The following is a 20,717-nucleotide window of genomic DNA, read 5'->3' on the forward strand; positions in this document are numbered from 1 at the left end:
CAGACAGCCAGACATGGCCCCTTGTGAGCGGCGCTGCGTGTGGACATGGCCAGACATTAACCCCTGGTGTGGTATCGCAATACGAGACATGACGCGTGGCGCCGCGTGTAAAGAGGATTAATTAGATATAGCGCCACCACTTTTCTTGGTGGAAATGTGTTAAAAACGAAAAAAGTACGTTTTCGGAACGTCGGGGGAATCATGTTGCTCGGCGCTCTATTAATTACAAAGAGCGCCACCACTTCCCGTGGTAAAAACGTTTTCAAAACGTAAAGAATACGTTTTCAAAACGTCGAAGCTTCTCCTGCTCGGCGCTCGATTTATTAAAAAAAATGCGCCACCTTTTTTGATGGGGAAACTTTTGCAAAACGTAAGCGGTTTTAAAACCGTCGAAGATTCTTTTGTCGCCGCCACTTTTCGTTTATAAAACGTTTACCTGACGCTTCGAGAGCAGTTGATGGGTCGGCCCACATGGCGCGGCCGACAGCGCGACGCGGCAGGTGGGACGGTCGCGCGACATGGAAACATCAAAGAAACAAAGCTGTTGCCAATGCGGAAAACGTTTGTAACACGTTTGCGCAGCAAGACTCGAACCTTCCCGAAACACAAGTGCAAGAAATCAGTCCTAACAAACAGTGCGCCTATTGGTTTGGCAATGTATCCTTTCGAACCTTCTCGAAACAACGGAAAAAAACGATCGAGAGCTTGCCTGCAGTCTTGACTTTCGAACCTTCTCGAAACAGAAAGAGAAAGTGGCCAGCTTGAAAGGCTGTACGGCGCCGACGCCTATTGGTTTTCTGTACATTATGTCGAACCTCCTCGAAACAGAAGGGATGCGCGACGGGTGGACAGCATGTCTGCGGGCGGCGCGACGCAGCAGGTGGTCGCTCGCACGACATTGTACAGCAGGGGGCCGTCGAGCAGCGACGACGAGGCGGCGCGACATTGCACAGCGGGCGGCTGTCGAGCGACGAGCAGCGCGACATTACACGGCAGGGGCTGTCGCGCGGCGGCGGGCGGTGCGACTAGACGCAACAATGGCGGCGGGTTGACCTGAGCTGGCTTTCTGACCTGACCTGAGGCTTCTTGAACTGACACTGACAATTTAACATCATTTTCAAGGGCATTTCGTTTTAAATACCCCCGCGGAAACGCTTTATTGGACAATCGCCTAACCAATTGCGGTTAGACTTCAAATACCGCTGACCTAGCGTACCCTTTCCTTGACCTGTCATGACACCACCTACACGCGACCGTTAGGATTTTCCCGCTTTCTTAGTGCGGCGTGATTGGTTCGTTCACATGCCGCGTCAATTGGCGACGCAACAACCTGAAAGCGACATGACAAAATGGCGCCGCTTAAGATTGCATCTCGTTTACTGAATTGGGTGGCTCTGAAAAGAGCCGTTTGCAGAGTGATGGTTCCGTGGGTACTTCTCACTTGGAGCTGGTGTACTTTGTCACGGCTTTGGTTCCTTCGGAGACGGCGTGCTTTGCGAGCTCACCGGGTAGTAGCAGACGCACTGCGGTTTGGATCTCCCGACTGCTGATGGTGGTACGCTTGTTGTAGGTTGATAGTTTTGACGACTCCTGCGATATGCGCTCGAAAATGTCGTTGACGAACGAGTTCATGATGCTCATCGCTTTGCTGGAGATGCCAGTGTCGGGGTGTACTTGCTTCAGCACTTTGTACACATAGATGGAGAAGCTCTCCTTGCGCTTCTGTCTTCGCTTCTTTTTCTGGTCGGCCGGCGCCGCTTTCTTCACAGCTTTCTTCGTTCCTTTGCCTGAGGGTGCCATTTCGAATGATACGTTGCCAACGAATCGCTTGAACTTATAGTAACCGGCATGCAAATGAGGATCGAAAGAAGCCTCTGTTATATTCTTCCTCGCACCTCATTGGTTCTGGGGCTGCTGTCGACTTTTTTCGTGACGTGCATGCAAATGAGGATCGAGAGCAGCCTCCGTTATAATTTTCCTCGCATCTCATTGGTCGCTGCGGCTCTCTCGCACGGCTCTGAGGCTGCTGTCGATCTTTTTTGTGACGCACATGCAAATGAGGATCGAGAGAAGCCTTTGTTATATTTTTCTTCGCCTCCCATTGGTCGCCGCGGCGCTCTCGCAAAATCCTAAGGCTGCTGTCGATTTTTTCCCTCGGTATATAAGGTGGGCGACCGCCGATTCGGTATTCATAGACCATTAGACAGATCAAACTAACAGAATGTCAGGACGAGGAAAAGGCGGAGGAAAATCCAAGGCGAAGCCAAAAAGTCGGTCGTCGAGAGCAGGCCTGCAGTTTCCAGTCGGTCGGGTTCACAGACTGCTGCGAAATGGTCACTACTCTGAACGAGTTGGGGCCGGCGCACCGGTTTACTTGGCTGCTGTTCTCGAGTATCTTAGCGCCGAAGTGCTAGAGTTGGCCGGCAATGCTGCCCGTGACAACAAGAAGACCAGAATTATTCCCAGGCACCTTCAGCTTGCTGTGCGAAACGACGAAGAGTTGAACAAGCTATTGGGAAAAGTAACCATCGCGCAGGGCGGAGTGCTACCCAACATTCAAGCTGTGCTCTTGCCTAAAAAGACCCAGAAGAAAGCTTAAATTGCAGTCCTTCGTAACAAAACAAACGGCTCTTTTCAGGGCCACCCATATTTCAATTAAAGAGATGCCGTTTATCGGTTGTAATTTTACTTGCCCGAGTTTTAAACGAACGATACTTTGCAGCAAATGTTTTGCGCAACCGTACAAGTTTTCACCGACACAGTACTTTTACTAAACGTCGGCCCGACGTACATCGGCACTCGACTACATTTTACATTAAAATAAAAACACAGTGATCTCTTTGGCAAGTTTGGGTGGCTCTGAAAAGAGCCGTTTATGAGTGGTAGAACAGATTGGGGTCTAAGCTCGCTCTCCACGGATTCGACGAGCCAGTTGAATGTCTTTCGGCATGATGGTCACACGCTTTGCGTGGATGGCGCAAAGGTTGGTGTCCTCGAAAAGCCCGACCAAATATGCTTCGCTCGCTTCTTGAAGTGCCATGACGGCGCTGCTCTGAAATCGCAGGTCGGTCTTGAAATCCTGCGCGATCTCGCGAACAAGACGCTGGAACGGCAACTTGCGAATGAGCAGCTCTGTCGATTTCTGGTACCGACGGATTTCGCGCAACGCGACTGTACCCGGTCGGTATCGGTGAGGCTTCTTCACACCGCCTGTTGCGGGTGCACTCTTCCTGGCGGCCTTCGTCGCCAGCTGCTTGCGCGGAGCTTTGCCTCCCGTGGATTTTCGTGCTGTCTGCTTGGTTCGTGCCATAACTCCTGCTAAACTTTGAATGTGCTCGTTACCTCGACGGGGGTCGGTTCTTATACACAACGAGCGGCGATCTAATTGGATAAGGCCTGACAACCAATCAGGAGCCTAGGTGCGCGGCGCAGTTCTAGCCTTCGTTGTAATCGGGCGACGGGTAAAATTTTCAGACATCGAACGTCGCAAGTTCCGCGCGTCGCCAACGGCCGAAGCAGCAAGCAGAATTTCTCTTTGTACAAAAATGGGTGGCCCTGAAAAGGGCCGGTCGAAATTGTGGGTGGTTTCAGTCTAGCCGCCGAAACCGTATAGAGTACGTCCTTGCCTCTTGAGAGCATAGACGACGTCGAGGGCGGTGACGGTCTTGCGCTTGGCGTGCTCGGTGTAGGTGACAGCATCACGGATCACGTTCTCCAAGAACACTTTAAGGACGCCCCTTGTCTCTTCGTAGATGAGACCAGAAATTCGCTTGACGCCTCCACGACGAGCCAACCTTCGAATCGCAGGCTTGGTTATGCCTTGGATGTTATCTCGCAGCACTTTGCGATGGCGCTTCGCTCCTCCCTTTCCTAAACCCTTGCCTCCTTTTCCTCGTCCGGACATTATTTCTTTGACAGTACAGCTTTTCTACAGAAATACAGCAACTCAGGACACGTACAGCGTAACTAACAGCAGCGATTGGCTCGCCCAGAGAATATATAGCCCGCTTACGAACCTTATCGAAACAAAAGGTGCAAGGAAATAACAGTGCAGACCGATCGGCCATTGGTTCTTCAATGCATTCTTTCGAACCTCCTCGAAACAAAAAGAAAAAAGCGAACGAGACCTGCAGGTTCGATATTCGAACCTTCTCGAAACACAAAAAGAGAGAGGACGGCTTAAAAGGCAATGCGGCTCCGAACGCCTATTGGTTTTCCCATGCATTATTACGAACCTCGTCGAAACAGCGTAGAAAAAAGCGGCTGAGAGGTTGGATTGCACCATTTCAGCGATCAGTTCGGCTATGTCGCAACGGGCGACGTAGCCCGACACAGCGGCGGGCAGCCGAACGAAGGCAACGGGTGGGTCGCGCAAAGCGACTGCAGCCAGACCGACGCGACAGGTGGGCCGGTCGCGCGACACCGACTGCCGCCAGACCGTCGCTACAGGTGGGCCGGTCGCGCGACACCGACTGCCGCCAGACCGACGCGGCAGGGGGGCCGGTCGCGCGACACCGACTGCCGCCGGACCGACGCGGCAGGGGGGCCGATCGCGCGACAATATACAGTGGTTGACCGTCGCGCGACATGGCTCAGCAGGGGAGCGTCGCAACATGATGCAGCAGGTCGCTGGTCGCACGACACGGCAACAGCAGAGAAACGATGCTCTTCCGAAAGCCAAATCGTTCGCAATACGTTTACGAAAGGTCGCTTCGTCCGTTTTTTTGGCGGCAAGATGTTTCGAACCTTCTCGAAACAGAAGATATGAGCGAAACAGCTTTAAAGAGCGTTGTGGCGCTGCCCGGCTATTGGTTCTCCTATGCATTCTTTCGAACCTCCTCGAAACACAGTTGAAAAAAAGCGAACGAGGGCTGCAAGTACGATTTTCGAACCTTCTCGAAACACAAAAAGAGAGAGTCCGGCCTAAAAGGCAACGCAGCTCTGAACGTCTATTGGTTCTCCCATGCATTTTTTCGAACCTCCTCGAAACTGAGTGGAAAAAAGGCGAACCAGGGCTGCAAGTTCGACTTTCGAACCTTCTCGAAACACGAAAAGGAAACGGACGGCTTAAAAGGCAATGTAGCTCTGAACGCCTATTGGTTTTCCTATGCGTTATTTCGAACCTCGTCGAAACAGCGTAGAAAAAAGTGACGGAGGGGTTGGATTGCACCATATCAGCGATCACTATAGCTATGTCGCAACGGCTGGCGTAGCCCGACACGGCGGGGTCGTGTAGCCGTCTGAACGCAGCATGGGGTCGGTCGCGCCGAGCTGCGGCGCAGTTTAAAACACTAATACTTCAGTAACGATATAGGTGACACTCCTTTGGTATTGGGGTGGCTCTGAAAAGAGCCGTTTTCTGCTGTAGATTTTGCGCAACTACTTTTTGCCTTTAGTTGCTCTTTTGACCGCTGGTTTCTTTGTAGGCGGCGGCTTTGGTTTACTTGCCGTTTTCGCTGCCGGTTTCTTTGGTTTGGTGGCGGTCTTTTTTGTCGACTTGGCGCTCGCCGTCTTGGGCGCCGGCCGCTTCGCGGTGGTTATTTTCTTTGCACCGCTCGCCAGTTTCTTCCTTCCCGCCGGGATTTTCTTGGCGGGAGTCGCTGTCTTTTTGGAAGTGGCCGCCTTTGTCGATTTGTTTGCTGGTTTCTTGGAGTTAACGACCTTGGCAATTTTGAACGACCCAGAAGCGCCTGTGCCTTTGGTGTGCTGAATTTCGCCCTTTTTCGATAGCCGCTGCAAACATTGACGGATCCGCGCCGCCGCTGCATCTTCTTTAACTTTATAATTGGCAACCACGTACTTGACGACAGCCTGTCGCGACGACGACCCCGACCTCTCTTTGCTGGCTGCGATTGCTGCCTTCACCATAACTTGGTAAGTTGGGTGCAGCGGGGCTGCCGCTTTGCTGCCTGCCTTCGATTTAACTGCTGCTGCTGCCATGACTACAATAGATTGACTAACAACTACAGGCGCGGGTCGAACGCCTTTATACCGATGCGTCCTAGAGCGCGAGCGACGGGAGGTCCCGATTGGCTGCGCTCTAGACCATTCACATACCAGACAGTCAACGACCGTGCCTATGCTTTCTCCTTATGCGAAAAAGTCATAGTTTTGTTCATGCGTATATATAACGTTTGTTCGAACCTACCCGAAACAATTTTTCGAACCTCATCGAAACGTTTGTTTCGAACCTCTGCGAAACAGTGTTTCGAACCTCTGCGAAACAGTTTTTTTGGTCGAAACGAAGTGCTGTGGCCAGCTTGCAGTTTCCCCTATGCTTTGTCCTATACCTTGTTTGTTTATTTTAAACTGCCTTTTTCTCGGGTCTCTCCTTTTGCCGTATCTCCTTTTTCTTTGTTTTTTTTCTCTCGAACCTGCCATTTTTCTTTCGAAACTCTTTTTTGTTCTTTTTTTATCCATATTTTGCCCATTTCTCGCGTCCGTAATATGTCGTTTGTACATTTCCCTCCAGCGCAACTCGACGCGAGACGAATGCGCGGTCTAGCGGTCAAACAGGCACAATCTTTTGTTGTATCCTGTCAAACATTATCGGCTGCGCGTATGCGATTCCCTCGGTCCAAAGTTTTCGGATGAACAAAAATCGACATTTTAGATGTCGTTCTATGGCATAAATGTACTTGCTTCGGCAGTACATATACTAAAATTGGATCGATACAGAGAAGATTAGCATGGCCCCTGCGCAAGGATGACACGCAAAATCGTGAAGCGTTCCATATTTTACCCCTATTTTAGGCCCCACCCAAAATTTGGTTTTGTACTTTTACTAATAAAGCAAGAAAAACAACAATTCCCGAGGGCTGTTTCATTTTTTCCATCAATTGTTGTTGCACCTCTTGCTGTTACAGTTGTTATTTTTCTAGTTATTGTTCGAATTTAAAAAAATATATATAAAATTTTTATTTTTGTGGGGGAGAGGGTGGCAAAAAAAAGAGAAGAGGAGGTAAGATAAGGAGGACCAAGAGCAAAACGCTGTTGGAGAAATCATTTGACTTCGATCAATTCAAATTATCCCGTGTGTCTGGTATAGCCCAGTTCCACCGGGGCGCGGTGCGCCAAAGAGCAAACGCATTTAAACCGCTTATCTCGAATAAGTGATCCGGAGGACCTACAGAGGTATCGCTTCTCGGCTCTTTGAGCTAAGATCAAGTGTAGTATCTGTTCTTCTCAGTTTAATACCTGGGACGGAAACGATTCGTTTCCTCTATGTATTAATCGGATTTTTGAACATAGGGCATGGTGCTGGAGCTTGCTCCACCCTGCTCACGGGTTGTCCTGGTATTGCAGTACCTCCAGGTTCGGCCCACATTCCACTCCGGTGGAATAATAACAAACCAATAAACAAACACATTCTCCGTATATATGCAAGGTCCATCCTGCCTTACACTTTCGAAGAGTAAAATTTGCCAAAGAAAACAGTCCCGAATAAATGTCCAAAAAGTAGTCAAACTTGTGTAACTTTCCAGTAGAAAGAAGCGGTATGTACAGAAAATAGATTTATGGGCAACTGTTAGGAATTTTGTAAGTTGGGGGTTACAGGAATTAGGAGCTAGGGGTAGGTGGTGACGTCGGGGGATCGCGGTTAGTGATAGCGACTGTGCATGGGGTTAGGGTTTGTGACATCAAGGCTAAGGGTTTTTTATTACATTCATTAAAGCTGGAGGGATACAGAAAAGACTGAGAACAGCGATATAAAATATAGTTTGAGCCTCGGCCCATATTCTTACCTTATTCAAATAGAATGCCCGAACATGTCGGACATGTTCACTTGGAGTCGAAAAACAATCTTCGTTTACTGGGGAATTTAAGCGCTATAATCTAGTTCGTTTGTTAAACGAATGAGTGACAATTCCTAATGTTAAAGTGGCCCTTGAGAAGAAAAGTTAACATCCCCGATCGCATGACACGAGACGTGAAGAGTGGGGCTCTAGCTTACCCGTACCAATATTGGAAAACTACAGAGAAGATCGCGCTGGCCTCAAGGAAGTCAAACAGTGCTTAATTCAATTCGTTAAGTATACGTCCGGCCAAACTTTTTGGGACCCTAGGCAACCCATGAAAGGTAATACGTTTAAACAACGAAGGTTGCCCTTAAATGGGAAGTTTAACATTTCCCGTGACAATTCTTAAGCATCCAAGCCACCTACATCACACAATGAATTCCATAATTGGAACTGTACAGAGAAGATTGGCTTGGCTGCCGGACAAGAAAAAAATTGAAACTTTAAAACGTTCGGAGTACGTTTAAAAGCTCATTAACTCTTTCGTATGTATATTGGTGGCCCTGAAAAGGGCCTTACACATCAAGCAGTCCTCTACATTTGCCATGCCGTGCCGTGAACGTGACTTGACTTGACTTGACTTGACTTGACTTGACTTGACTTGACTTGACTTGACTTGACTTGACTTGACTTGACTTGACTTGACTTGACTTGACTTGACTTGACTTGACTTGACTTGACTTGACTTGACTTGACTTGACTTGACTTGACTTGACTTGACTTGACTTGACTTGACTTGACTTGACTTGACTTGACTTGACTTGACTTGACTTGACTTGACTTGACTTGACTTGACTTGACTTGACTTGACTTGACTTGACTTGACTTGACTTGACTTGACTTGACTTGACTTGACTTGACTTGACTTGACTTGACTTGACTTGACTTGACTTGACTTGACTTGACTTGACTTGACTTGACTTGACTTGACTTGACTTGACTTGACTTGACTTGACTTGACTTGACTTGACTTGACTTGACTTGACTTGACTTGACTTGACTTGACTTGACTTGACTTGACTTGACTTGACTTGACTTGACTTGACTTGACTTGACTTGACTTGACTTGACTTGACTTGACTTGACTTGACTTGACTTGACTTGACTTGACTTGACTTGACTTGACTTGACTTGACTTGACTTGACTTGACTTGACTTGACTTGACTTGACTTGACTTGACTTGACTTGACTTGACTTGACTTGACTTGACTTGACTTGACTTGACTTGACTTGACTTGACTTGACTTGACTTGACTTGACTTGACTTGACTTGACTTGACTTGACTTGACTTGACTTGACTTGACTTGACTTGACTTGACTTGTTGACGTTTTGATGGCCCGTGGTGTGGCGTGTGGCAACGTGGCGCTGGCCCGTGGGTGTTGCGTTTGGCAACGTGGCAGACATGGCCCATGACGCGTGGCGCTGCGTGTGACAATGGCCAGACAGCCAGACATGGCCCCTTGTGAGCGGCGCTGCGTGTGGACATGGCCAGACATTAACCCCTGGTGTGGTATCGCAATACGAGACATGACGCGTGGCGCCGCGTGTAAAGAGGATTAATTAGATATAGCGCCACCACTTTTCTTGGTGGAAATGTGTTAAAAACGAAAAAAGTACGTTTTCGGAACGTCGGGGAATCATGTGCTCGGCGCTCTATTAATTACAAAGAGCGCCACCACTTCCCGTGGTAAAAACGTTTTCAAAACGTAAAGAATACGTTTTCAAAACGTCGAAGCTTCTCCTGCTCGGCGCTCGATTTATTAAAAAAATGCGCCACCTTTTTTGATGGGGAAACTTTTGCAAAACGTAAGCGGTTTTAAACCGTCGAAGATTCTTTTGTCGCCGCCACTTTTCGTTTATAAAACGTTTACCTGACGCTTCGAGAGCAGTTGATGGGTCGGCCCACATGGCGCGGCCGACAGCGCGACGCGGCAGGTGGGACGGTCGCGCGACATGGAAACATCAAAGAAACAAAGCTGTTGCCAATGCGGAAAACGTTTGTAACACGTTTGCGCAGCAAGACTCGAACCTTCCCGAAACACAAGTGCAAGAAATCAGTCCTAACAAACAGTGCGCCTATTGGTTTGGCAATGTATCCTTTCGAACCTTCTCGAAACAACGGAAAAAAACGATCGAGAGCTTGCCTGCAGTCTTGACTTTCGAACCTTCTCGAAACAAGAAAGAGAAAGTGGCCAGCTTGAAAGGCTGTACGGCGCCGACGCCTATTGGTTTTCTGTACATTATGTCGAACCTCCTCGAAACAGAAGGGATGCGCGACGGGTGGACAGCATGTCTGCGGGCGGCGCGACGCAGCAGGTGGTCGCTCGCACGACATTGTACAGCAGGGGGCCGTCGAGCAGCGACGACGAGGCGGCGCGACATTGCACAGCGGGCGGCTGTCGAGCGACGAGGCAGCGCGACATTACACGGCAGGGGGCTGTCGCGCGGCGGCGGGCGGTGCGACTAGACGCAACAATGGCGGCGGGTTGACCTGAGCTGGCTTTCTGACCTGACCTGAGGCTTCTTGAACTGACACTGACAATTTAACATCATTTTCAAGGGCATTTCGTTTTAAATACCCCCGCGGAAACGCTTTATTGGACAATCGCCTAACCAATTGCGGTTAGACTTCAAATACCGCTGACCTAGCGTACCCTTTCCTTGACCTGTCATGACACCACCTACACGCGACCGTTAGGATTTTCCCGCTTTCTTAGTGCGGCGTGATTGGTTCGTTCACATGCCGCGTCAATTGGCGACGCAACAACCTGAAAGCGACATGACAAAATGGCGCCGCTTAAGATTGCATCTCGTTTACTGAATTGGGTGGCTCTGAAAAGAGCCGTTTGCAGAGTGATGGTTCCGTGGGTACTTCTCACTTGGAGCTGGTGTACTTTGTCACGGCTTTGGTTCCTTCGGAGACGGCGTGCTTTGCGAGCTCACCGGGTAGTAGCAGACGCACTGCGGTTTGGATCTCCCGACTGCTGATGGTGGTACGCTTGTTGTAGGTTGATAGTTTTGACGACTCCTGCGATATGCGCTCGAAAATGTCGTTGACGAACGAGTTCATGATGCTCATCGCTTTGCTGGAGATGCCAGTGTCGGGGTGTACTTGCTTCAGCACTTTGTACACATAGATGGAGAAGCTCTCCTTGCGCTTCTGTCTTCGCTTCTTTTTCTGGTCGGCCGGCGCCGCTTTCTTCACAGCTTTCTTCGTTCCTTTGCCTGAGGGTGCCATTTCGAATGATACGTTGCCAACGAATCGCTTGAACTTATAGTAACCGGCATGCAAATGAGGATCGAAAGAAGCCTCTGTTATATTCTTCCTCGCACCTCATTGGTTCTGGGGCTGCTGTCGACTTTTTTCGTGACGTGCATGCAAATGAGGATCGAGAGCAGCCTCCGTTATAATTTTCCTCGCATCTCATTGGTCGCTGCGGCTCTCTCGCACGGCTCTGAGGCTGCTGTCGATCTTTTTTGTGACGCACATGCAAATGAGGATCGAGAGAAGCCTTTGTTATATTTTTCTTCGCCTCCCATTGGTCGCCGCGGCGCTCTCGCAAAATCCTAAGGCTGCTGTCGATTTTTTCCCTCGGTATATAAGGTGGGCGACCGCCGATTCGGTATTCATAGACCATTAGACAGATCAAACTAACAGAATGTCAGGACGAGGAAAAGGCGGAGGAAAATCCAAGGCGAAGCCAAAAAGTCGGTCGTCGAGAGCAGGCCTGCAGTTTCCAGTCGGTCGGGTTCACAGACTGCTGCGAAATGGTCACTACTCTGAACGAGTTGGGGCCGGCGCACCGGTTTACTTGGCTGCTGTTCTCGAGTATCTTAGCGCCGAAGTGCTAGAGTTGGCCGGCAATGCTGCCCGTGACAACAAGAAGACCAGAATTATTCCCAGGCACCTTCAGCTTGCTGTGCGAAACGACGAAGAGTTGAACAAGCTATTGGGAAAAGTAACCATCGCGCAGGGCGGAGTGCTACCCAACATTCAAGCTGTGCTCTTGCCTAAAAAGACCCAGAAGAAAGCTTAAATTGCAGTCCTTCGTAACAAAACAAACGGCTCTTTTCAGGGCCACCCATATTTCAATTAAAGAGATGCCGTTTATCGGTTGTAATTTTACTTGCCCGAGTTTTAAACGAACGATACTTTGCAGCAAATGTTTTGCGCAACCGTACAAGTTTTCACCGACACAGTACTTTTACTAAACGTCGGCCCGACGTACATCGGCACTCGACTACATTTTACATTAAAATAAAAACACAGTGATCTCTTTGGCAAGTTTGGGTGGCTCTGAAAAGAGCCGTTTATGAGTGGTAGAACAGATTGGGGTCTAAGCTCGCTCTCCACGGATTCGACGAGCCAGTTGAATGTCTTTCGGCATGATGGTCACACGCTTTGCGTGGATGGCGCAAAGGTTGGTGTCCTCGAAAAGCCCGACCAAATATGCTTCGCTCGCTTCTTGAAGTGCCATGACGGCGCTGCTCTGAAATCGCAGGTCGGTCTTGAAATCCTGCGCGATCTCGCGAACAAGACGCTGGAACGGCAACTTGCGAATGAGCAGCTCTGTCGATTTCTGGTACCGACGGATTTCGCGCAACGCGACTGTACCCGGTCGGTATCGGTGAGGCTTCTTCACACCGCCTGTTGCGGGTGCACTCTTCCTGGCGGCCTTCGTCGCCAGCTGCTTGCGCGGAGCTTTGCCTCCCGTGGATTTTCGTGCTGTCTGCTTGGTTCGTGCCATAACTCCTGCTAAACTTTGAATGTGCTCGTTACCTCGACGGGGGTCGGTTCTTATACACAACGAGCGGCGATCTAATTGGATAAGGCCTGACAACCAATCAGGAGCCTAGGTGCGCGGCGCAGTTCTAGCCTTCGTTGTAATCGGGCGACGGGTAAAATTTTCAGACATCGAACGTCGCAAGTTCCGCGCGTCGCCAACGGCCGAAGCAGCAAGCAGAATTTCTCTTTGTACAAAAATGGGTGGCCCTGAAAAGGGCCGGTCGAAATTGTGGGTGGTTTCAGTCTAGCCGCCGAAACCGTATAGAGTACGTCCTTGCCTCTTGAGAGCATAGACGACGTCGAGGGCGGTGACGGTCTTGCGCTTGGCGTGCTCGGTGTAGGTGACAGCATCACGGATCACGTTCTCCAAGAACACTTTAAGGACGCCCCTTGTCTCTTCGTAGATGAGACCAGAAATTCGCTTGACGCCTCCACGACGAGCCAACCTTCGAATCGCAGGCTTGGTTATGCCTTGGATGTTATCTCGCAGCACTTTGCGATGGCGCTTCGCTCCTCCCTTTCCTAAACCCTTGCCTCCTTTTCCTCGTCCGGACATTATTTCTTTGACAGTACAGCTTTTCTACAGAAATACAGCAACTCAGGACACGTACAGCGTAACTAACAGCAGCGATTGGCTCGCCCAGAGAATATATAGCCCGCTTACGAACCTTATCGAAACAAAAGGTGCAAGGAAATAACAGTGCAGACCGATCGGCCATTGGTTCTTCAATGCATTCTTTCGAACCTCCTCGAAACAAAAAGAAAAAAGCGAACGAGACCTGCAGGTTCGATATTCGAACCTTCTCGAAACACAAAAAGAGAGAGGACGGCTTAAAAGGCAATGCGGCTCCGAACGCCTATTGGTTTTCCCATGCATTATTACGAACCTCGTCGAAACAGCGTAGAAAAAAGCGGCTGAGAGGTTGGATTGCACCATTTCAGCGATCAGTTCGGCTATGTCGCAACGGGCGACGTAGCCCGACACAGCGGCGGGCAGCCGAACGAAGGCAACGGGTGGGTCGCGCAAAGCGACTGCAGCCAGACCGACGCGACAGGTGGGCCGGTCGCGCGACACCGACTGCCGCCAGACCGTCGCTACAGGTGGGCCGGTCGCGCGACACCGACTGCCGCCAGACCGACGCGGCAGGGGGGCCGGTCGCGCGACACCGACTGCCGCCGGACCGACGCGGCAGGGGGGCCGATCGCGCGACAATATACAGTGGTTGACCGTCGCGCGACATGGCTCAGCAGGGGAGCGTCGCAACATGATGCAGCAGGTCGCTGGTCGCACGACACGGCAACAGCAGAGAAACGATGCTCTTCCGAAAGCCAAATCGTTCGCAATACGTTTACGAAAGGTCGCTTCGTCCGTTTTTTTGGCGGCAAGATGTTTCGAACCTTCTCGAAACAGAAGATATGAGCGAAACAGCTTTAAAGAGCGTTGTGGCGCTGCCCGGCTATTGGTTCTCCTATGCATTCTTTCGAACCTCCTCGAAACACAGTTGAAAAAAAGCGAACGAGGGCTGCAAGTACGATTTTCGAACCTTCTCGAAACACAAAAAGAGAGAGTCCGGCCTAAAAGGCAACGCAGCTCTGAACGTCTATTGGTTCTCCCATGCATTTTTTCGAACCTCCTCGAAACTGAGTGGAAAAAAGGCGAACCAGGGCTGCAAGTTCGACTTTCGAACCTTCTCGAAACACGAAAAGGAAACGGACGGCTTAAAAGGCAATGTAGCTCTGAACGCCTATTGGTTTTCCTATGCGTTATTTCGAACCTCGTCGAAACAGCGTAGAAAAAAGTGACGGAGGGGTTGGATTGCACCATATCAGCGATCACTATAGCTATGTCGCAACGGCTGGCGTAGCCCGACACGGCGGGGGTCGTGTAGCCGTCTGAACGCAGCATGGGGTCGGTCGCGCCGAGCTGCGGCGCAGTTTAAAACACTAATACTTCAGTAACGATATAGGTGACACTCCTTTGGTATTGGGGTGGCTCTGAAAAGAGCCGTTTTCTGCTGTAGATTTTGCGCAACTACTTTTTGCCTTTAGTTGCTCTTTTGACCGCTGGTTTCTTTGTAGGCGGCGGCTTTGGTTTACTTGCCGTTTTCGCTGCCGGTTTCTTTGGTTTGGTGGCGGTCTTTTTTGTCGACTTGGCGCTCGCCGTCTTGGGCGCCGGCCGCTTCGCGGTGGTTATTTTCTTTGCACCGCTCGCCAGTTTCTTCCTTCCCGCCGGGATTTTCTTGGCGGGAGTCGCTGTCTTTTTGGAAGTGGCCGCCTTTGTCGATTTGTTTGCTGGTTTCTTGGAGTTAACGACCTTGGCAATTTTGAACGACCCAGAAGCGCCTGTGCCTTTGGTGTGCTGAATTTCGCCCTTTTTCGATAGCCGCTGCAAACATTGACGGATCCGCGCCGCCGCTGCATCTTCTTTAACTTTATAATTGGCAACCACGTACTTGACGACAGCCTGTCGCGACGACGACCCCGACCTCTCTTTGCTGGCTGCGATTGCTGCCTTCACCATAACTTGGTAAGTTGGGTGCAGCGGGGCTGCCGCTTTGCTGCCTGCCTTCGATTTAACTGCTGCTGCTGCCATGACTACAATAGATTGACTAACAACTACAGGCGCGGGTCGAACGCCTTTATACCGATGCGTCCTAGAGCGCGAGCGACGGGAGGTCCCGATTGGCTGCGCTCTAGACCATTCACATACCAGACAGTCAACGACCGTGCCTATGCTTTCTCCTTATGCGAAAAAGTCATAGTTTTGTTCATGCGTATATATAACGTTTGTTCGAACCTACCCGAAACAATTTTTCGAACCTCATCGAAACGTTTGTTTCGAACCTCTGCGAAACAGTGTTTCGAACCTCTGCGAAACAGTTTTTTTGGTCGAAACGAAGTGCTGTGGCCAGCTTGCAGTTTCCCCTATGCTTTGTCCTATACCTTGTTTGTTTATTTTAAACTGCCTTTTTCTCGGGTCTCTCCTTTTGCCGTATCTCCTTTTTCTTTGTTTTTTTTCTCTCGAACCTGCCATTTTTCTTTCGAAACTCTTTTTTGTTCTTTTTTTATCCATATTTTGCCCATTTCTCGCGTCCGTAATATGTCGTTTGTACATTTCCCTCCAGCGCAACTCGACGCGAGACGAATGCGCGGTCTAGCGGTCAAACAGGCACAATCTTTTGTTGTATCCTGTCAAACATTATCGGCTGCGCGTATGCGATTCCCTCGGTCCAAAGTTTTCGGATGAACAAAAATCGACATTTTAGATGTCGTTCTATGGCATAAATGTACTTGCTTCGGCAGTACATATACTAAAATTGGATCGATACAGAGAAGATTAGCATGGCCCCTGCGCAAGGATGACACGCAAAATCGTGAAGCGTTCCATATTTTACCCCTATTTTAGGCCCCACCCAAAATTTGGTTTTGTACTTTTACTAATAAAGCAAGAAAAACAACAATTCCCGAGGGCTGTTTCATTTTTTCCATCAATTGTTGTTGCACCTCTTGCTGTTACAGTTGTTATTTTTCTAGTTATTGTTCGAATTTAAAAAAATATATATAAAATTTTTATTTTTGTGGGGGAGAGGGTGGCAAAAAAAAGAGAAGAGGAGGTAAGATAAGGAGGACCAAGAGCAAAACGCTGTTGGAGAAATCATTTGACTTCGATCAATTCAAATTATCCCGTGTGTCTGGTATAGCCCAGTTCCACCGGGGCGCGGTGCGCCAAAGAGCAAACGCATTTAAACCGCTTATCTCGAATAAGTGATCCGGAGGACCTACAGAGGTATCGCTTCTCGGCTCTTTGAGCTAAGATCAAGTGTAGTATCTGTTCTTCTCAGTTTAATACCTGGGACGGAAACGATTCGTTTCCTCTATGTATTAATCGGATTTTTGAACATAGGGCATGGTGCTGGAGCTTGCTCCACCCTGCTCACGGGTTGTCCTGGTATTGCAGTACCTCCAGGTTCGGCCCACATTCCACTCCGGTGGAATAATAACAAACCAATAAACAAACACATTCTCCGTATATATGCAAGGTCCATCCTGCCTTACACTTTCGAAGAGTAAAATTTGCCAAAGAAAACAGTCCCGAATAAATGTCCAAAAAGTAGTCAAACTTGTGTAACTTTCCAGTAGAAAGAAGCGGTATGTACAGAAAATAGATTTATGGGCAACTGTTAGGAATTTTGTAAGTTGGGGGTTACAGGAATTAGGAGCTAGGGGTAGGTGGTGACGTCGGGGGATCGCGGTTAGTGATAGCGACTGTGCATGGGGTTAGGGTTTGTGACATCAAGGCTAAGGGTTTTTTATTACATTCATTAAAGCTGGAGGGATACAGAAAAGACTGAGAACAGCGATATAAAATATAGTTTGAGCCTCGGCCCATATTCTTACCTTATTCAAATAGAATGCCCGAACATGTCGGACATGTTCACTTGGAGTCGAAAAACAATCTTCGTTTACTGGGGAATTTAAGCGCTATAATCTAGTTCGTTTGTTAAACGAATGAGTGACAATTCCTAATGTTAAAGTGGCCCTTGAGAAGAAAAGTTAACATCCCCGATCGCATGACACGAGACGTGAAGAGTGGGGCTCTAGCTTACCCGTACCAATATTGGAAAACTACAGAGAAGATCGCGCTGGCCTCAAGGAAGTCAAACAGTGCTTAATTCAATTCGTTAAGTATACGTCCGGCCAAACTTTTTGGGACCCTAGGCAACCCATGAAAGGTAATACGTTTAAACAACGAAGGTTGCCCTTAAATGGGAAGTTTAACATTTCCCGTGACAATTCTTAAGCATCCAAGCCACCTACATCACACAATGAATTCCATAATTGGAACTGTACAGAGAAGATTGGCTTGGCTGCCGGACAAGAAAAAAATTGAAACTTTAAAACGTTCGGAGTACGTTTAAAAGCTCATTAACTCTTTCGTATGTATATTGGTGGCCCTGAAAAGGGCCTTACACATCAAGCAGTCCTCTACATTTGCCATGCCGTGCCGTGAACGTGACTTGACTTGACTTGACTTGACTTGACTTGACTTGACTTGACTTGACTTGACTTGACTTGACTTGACTTGACTTGACTTGACTTGACTTGACTTGACTTGACTTGACTTGACTTGACTTGACTTGACTTGACTTGACTTGACTTGACTTGACTTGACTTGACTTGACTTGACTTGACTTGACTTGACTTGACTTGACTTGACTTGACTTGACTTGACTTGACTTGACTTGACTTGACTTGACTTGACTTGACTTGACTTGACTTGACTTGACTTGACTTGACTTGACTTGACTTGACTTGACTTGACTTGACTTGACTTGACTTGACTTGACTTGACTTGACTTGACTTGACTTGACTTGACTTGACTTGACTTGACTTGACTTGACTTGACTTGACTTGACTTGACTTGACTTGACTTGACTTGACTTGACTTGACTTGACTTGACTTGACTTGACTTGACTTGACTTGACTTGACTTGACTTGACTTGACTTGACTTGACTTGACTTGACTTGACTTGACTTGACTTGACTTGACTTGACTTGACTTGACTTGACTTGACTTGACTTGACTTGACTTGACTTGACTTGACTTGACTTGACTTGACTTGACTTGACTTGACTTGACTTGACTTGACTTGACTTGACTTGACTTGACTTGACTTGACTTGACTTGACTTGACTTGACTTGACTTGACTTGACTTGACTTGACTTGACTTGACTTGACTTGACTTGACTTGACTTGACTTGACTTGACTTGACTTGACTTGACTTGACTTGACTTGACTTGACTTGACTTGACTTGACTTGACTTGACTTGACTTGACTTGACTTGACTTGACTTGACTTGACTTGACTTGACTTGACTTTGACTTGCCCTGCGTTTGAACGTTTTGACATGGCCCGTGGTGTGGCGTGTGGCAACGTGGCGCTGGCCCGTGGGTGTTGCGTTTGGCAACGTGGCAGACATGGCCCATGACGCGTGGCGCTGCGTGTGACAATGGCCAGACAGCCAGACATGGCCCCTTGTGAGCGGCGCTGCGTGTGGACATGGCCAGACATTAACCCCTGGTGTGGTATCGCAATACGAGACATGACGCGTGGCGCCGCGTGTAAAGAGGATTAATTAGATATAGCGCCACCACTTTTCTTGGTGGAAATGTGTTAAAAACGAAAAAAGTACGTTTTCGGAACGTCGGGGAATCATGTGCTCGGCGCTCTATTAATTACAAAGAGCGCCACCACTTCCCGTGGTAAAAACGTTTTCAAAACGTAAAGAATACGTTTTCAAAACGTCGAAGCTTCTCCTGCTCGGCGCTCGATTTATTAAAAAAATGCGCCACCTTTTTTGATGGGGAAACTTTTGCAAAACGTAAGCGGTTTTAAACCGTCGAAGATTCTTTTGTCGCCGCCACTTTTCGTTTATAAAACGTTTACCTGACGCTTCGAGAGCAGTTGATGGGTCGGCCCACATGGCGCGGCCGACAGCGCGACGCGGCAGGTGGGACGGTCGCGCGACATGGAAACATCAAAGAAACAAAGCTGTTGCCAATGCGGAAAACGTTTGTAACACGTTTGCGCAGCAAGACTCGAACCTTCCCGAAACACAAGTGCAAGAAATCAGTCCTAACAAACAGTGCGCCTATTGGTTTGGCAATGTATCCTTTCGAACCTTCTCGAAACAACGGAAAAAAACGATCGAGAGCTTGCCTGCAGTCTTGACTTTCGAACCTTCTCGAAACAAGAAAGAGAAAGTGGCCAGCTTGAAAGGCTGTACGGCGCCGACGCCTATTGGTTTTCTGTACATTATGTCGAACCTCCTCGAAACAGAAGGGATGCGCGACGGGTGGACAGCATGTCTGCGGGCGGCGCGACGCAGCAGGTGGTCGCTCGCACGACATTGTACAGCAGGGGGCCGTCGAGCAGCGACGACGAGGCGGCGCGACATTGCACAGCGGGCGGCTGTCGAGCGACGAGGCAGCGCGACATTACACGGCAGGGGGCTGTCGCGCGGCGGCGGGCGGTGCGACTAGACGCAACAATGGCGGCGGGTTGACCTGAGCTGGCTTTCTGACCTGACCTGAGGCTTCTTGAACTGACACTGACAATTTAACATCATTTTCAAGGGCATTTCGTTTTAAATACCCCCGCGGAAACGCTTTATTGGACAATCGCCTAACCAATTGCGGTTAGACTTCAAATACCGCTGACCTAGCGTACCCTTTCCTTGACCTGTCATGACACCACCTACACGCGACCGTTAGGATTTTCCCGCTTTCTTAGTGCGGCGTGATTGGTTCGTTCACATGCCGCGTCAATTGGCGACGCAACAACCTGAAAGCGACATGACAAAATGGCGCCGCTTAAGATTGCATCTCGTTTACTGAATTGGGTGGCTCTGAAAAGAGCCGTTTGCAGAGTGATGGTTCCGTGGGTACTTCTCACTTGGAGCTGGTGTACTTTGTCACGGCTTTGGTTCCTTCGGAGACGGCGTGCTTTGCGAGCTCACCGGGTAGTAGCAGACGCACTGCGGTTTGGATCTCCCGACTGCTGATGGTGGTACGCTTGTTGTAGGTTGATAGTTTTGACGACTCCTGCGATATGCGCTCGAAAATGTCGTTGACGAACGAGTTCATGATGCTCATCGCTTTGCTGGAGATGCCAGTGTCGGGGTGTACTTGCTTCAGCACTTTGTACACATAGATGGAGAAGCTCTCCTTGCGCTTCTGTCTTCGCTTCTTTTTCTGGTCGGCCGGCGCCGCTTTCTTCACAGCTTTCTTCGTTCCTTTGCCTGAGGGTGCCATTTCGAATGATACGTTGCCAACGAATCGCTTGAACTTATAGTAACCGGCATGCAAATGAGGATCGAAAGAAGCCTCTGTTATATTCTTCCTCGCACCTCATTGGTTCTGGGGCTGCTGTCGACTTTTTTCGTGACGTGCATGCAAATGAGGATCGAGAGCAGCCTCCGTTATAATTTTCCTCGCATCTCATTGGTCGCTGCGGCTCTCTCGCACGGCTCTGAGGCTGCTGTCGATCTTTTTTGTGACGCACATGCAAATGAGGATCGAGAGAAGCCTTTGTTATATTTTTCTTCGCCTCCCATTGGTCGC

The 20,717-nt window shown here is 49.1% G+C and overlaps 11 protein-coding genes and 4 non-coding genes across 15 annotated transcripts; 6 read left to right on the forward strand and 9 right to left on the reverse strand.

Annotated features, from left to right (window-relative positions):
• Positions 1-1,359: 1,359 nt before the first annotated feature.
• On the reverse strand, positions 1,360-1,800 carry LOC149722647 (histone H2B.1-like). Its single transcript, XM_089893736.1, has one exon. The coding sequence runs from the start codon at positions 1,798-1,800 to the stop codon at positions 1,438-1,440; it is 363 nt and encodes a 120-aa protein (XP_089749862.1). The 3' UTR covers positions 1,360-1,437.
• Positions 1,801-2,221: 421 nt separating this feature from the next.
• LOC149722648 (histone H2A type 1) lies at positions 2,222-7,326 on the forward strand. The gene has a single exon (XM_089893735.1). It carries the CDS (start codon positions 2,222-2,224, stop codon positions 2,597-2,599), a length of 378 nt encoding a protein of 125 aa, XP_089749861.1. The 3' UTR covers positions 2,600-7,326.
• Positions 2,670-3,310, reverse strand: LOC149722649 (histone H3). The gene has a single exon (XM_089893734.1). It carries the CDS (start codon positions 3,308-3,310, stop codon positions 2,900-2,902), a length of 411 nt encoding a protein of 136 aa, XP_089749860.1. The 3' UTR covers positions 2,670-2,899.
• On the reverse strand, positions 3,546-3,904 carry LOC149722650 (histone H4). Its single transcript, XM_089893737.1, has one exon. The coding sequence runs from the start codon at positions 3,902-3,904 to the stop codon at positions 3,593-3,595; it is 312 nt and encodes a 103-aa protein (XP_089749863.1). The 3' UTR covers positions 3,546-3,592.
• On the reverse strand, positions 5,312-5,940 carry LOC149722651 (histone H1.0-like). The gene has a single exon (XM_089893733.1). It carries the CDS (start codon positions 5,938-5,940, stop codon positions 5,380-5,382), a length of 561 nt encoding a protein of 186 aa, XP_089749859.1. The 3' UTR covers positions 5,312-5,379.
• On the forward strand, positions 6,635-6,741 carry LOC149722652 (U6 spliceosomal RNA). Its single transcript, XR_016387247.1, has one exon. It is a non-coding gene; the product is annotated as a U6 spliceosomal RNA (small nuclear RNA).
• LOC149722653 (U2 spliceosomal RNA) lies at positions 7,137-7,330 on the forward strand. The gene has a single exon (XR_016387248.1). It is a non-coding gene; the product is annotated as a U2 spliceosomal RNA (small nuclear RNA).
• Positions 7,331-10,599: 3,269 nt separating this feature from the next.
• LOC149722654 (histone H2B.1-like) lies at positions 10,600-11,040 on the reverse strand. Its single transcript, XM_089893730.1, has one exon. It carries the CDS (start codon positions 11,038-11,040, stop codon positions 10,678-10,680), a length of 363 nt encoding a protein of 120 aa, XP_089749856.1. The 3' UTR covers positions 10,600-10,677.
• A 421-nt stretch (positions 11,041-11,461) lies between these two features.
• On the forward strand, positions 11,462-15,980 carry LOC149722655 (histone H2A type 1). The gene has a single exon (XM_089893729.1). The coding sequence runs from the start codon at positions 11,462-11,464 to the stop codon at positions 11,837-11,839; it is 378 nt and encodes a 125-aa protein (XP_089749855.1). The 3' UTR covers positions 11,840-15,980.
• Positions 11,910-12,550, reverse strand: LOC149722656 (histone H3). The gene has a single exon (XM_089893728.1). It carries the CDS (start codon positions 12,548-12,550, stop codon positions 12,140-12,142), a length of 411 nt encoding a protein of 136 aa, XP_089749854.1. The 3' UTR covers positions 11,910-12,139.
• On the reverse strand, positions 12,786-13,144 carry LOC149722657 (histone H4). Its single transcript, XM_089893731.1, has one exon. The coding sequence runs from the start codon at positions 13,142-13,144 to the stop codon at positions 12,833-12,835; it is 312 nt and encodes a 103-aa protein (XP_089749857.1). The 3' UTR covers positions 12,786-12,832.
• On the reverse strand, positions 14,553-15,181 carry LOC149722658 (histone H1.0-like). Its single transcript, XM_089893727.1, has one exon. The coding sequence runs from the start codon at positions 15,179-15,181 to the stop codon at positions 14,621-14,623; it is 561 nt and encodes a 186-aa protein (XP_089749853.1). The 3' UTR covers positions 14,553-14,620.
• On the forward strand, positions 15,876-15,982 carry LOC149722659 (U6 spliceosomal RNA). The gene has a single exon (XR_016387253.1). It is a non-coding gene; the product is annotated as a U6 spliceosomal RNA (small nuclear RNA).
• Positions 15,983-16,377: 395 nt separating this feature from the next.
• LOC149722660 (U2 spliceosomal RNA) lies at positions 16,378-16,571 on the forward strand. The gene has a single exon (XR_016387249.1). It is a non-coding gene; the product is annotated as a U2 spliceosomal RNA (small nuclear RNA).
• Positions 16,572-19,967: 3,396 nt separating this feature from the next.
• Positions 19,968-20,408, reverse strand: LOC149722661 (histone H2B.1-like). Its single transcript, XM_089893724.1, has one exon. It carries the CDS (start codon positions 20,406-20,408, stop codon positions 20,046-20,048), a length of 363 nt encoding a protein of 120 aa, XP_089749850.1. The 3' UTR covers positions 19,968-20,045.
• Positions 20,409-20,717: the final 309 nt, after the last annotated feature.

This window comes from Ciona robusta, unplaced genomic scaffold, assembly GCF_009617815.1.
Source record: "Ciona robusta unplaced genomic scaffold, ASM961781v2 AP042765.1".
Taxonomy (NCBI): Eukaryota; Metazoa; Chordata; class Ascidiacea; order Phlebobranchia; family Cionidae; genus Ciona; species Ciona robusta.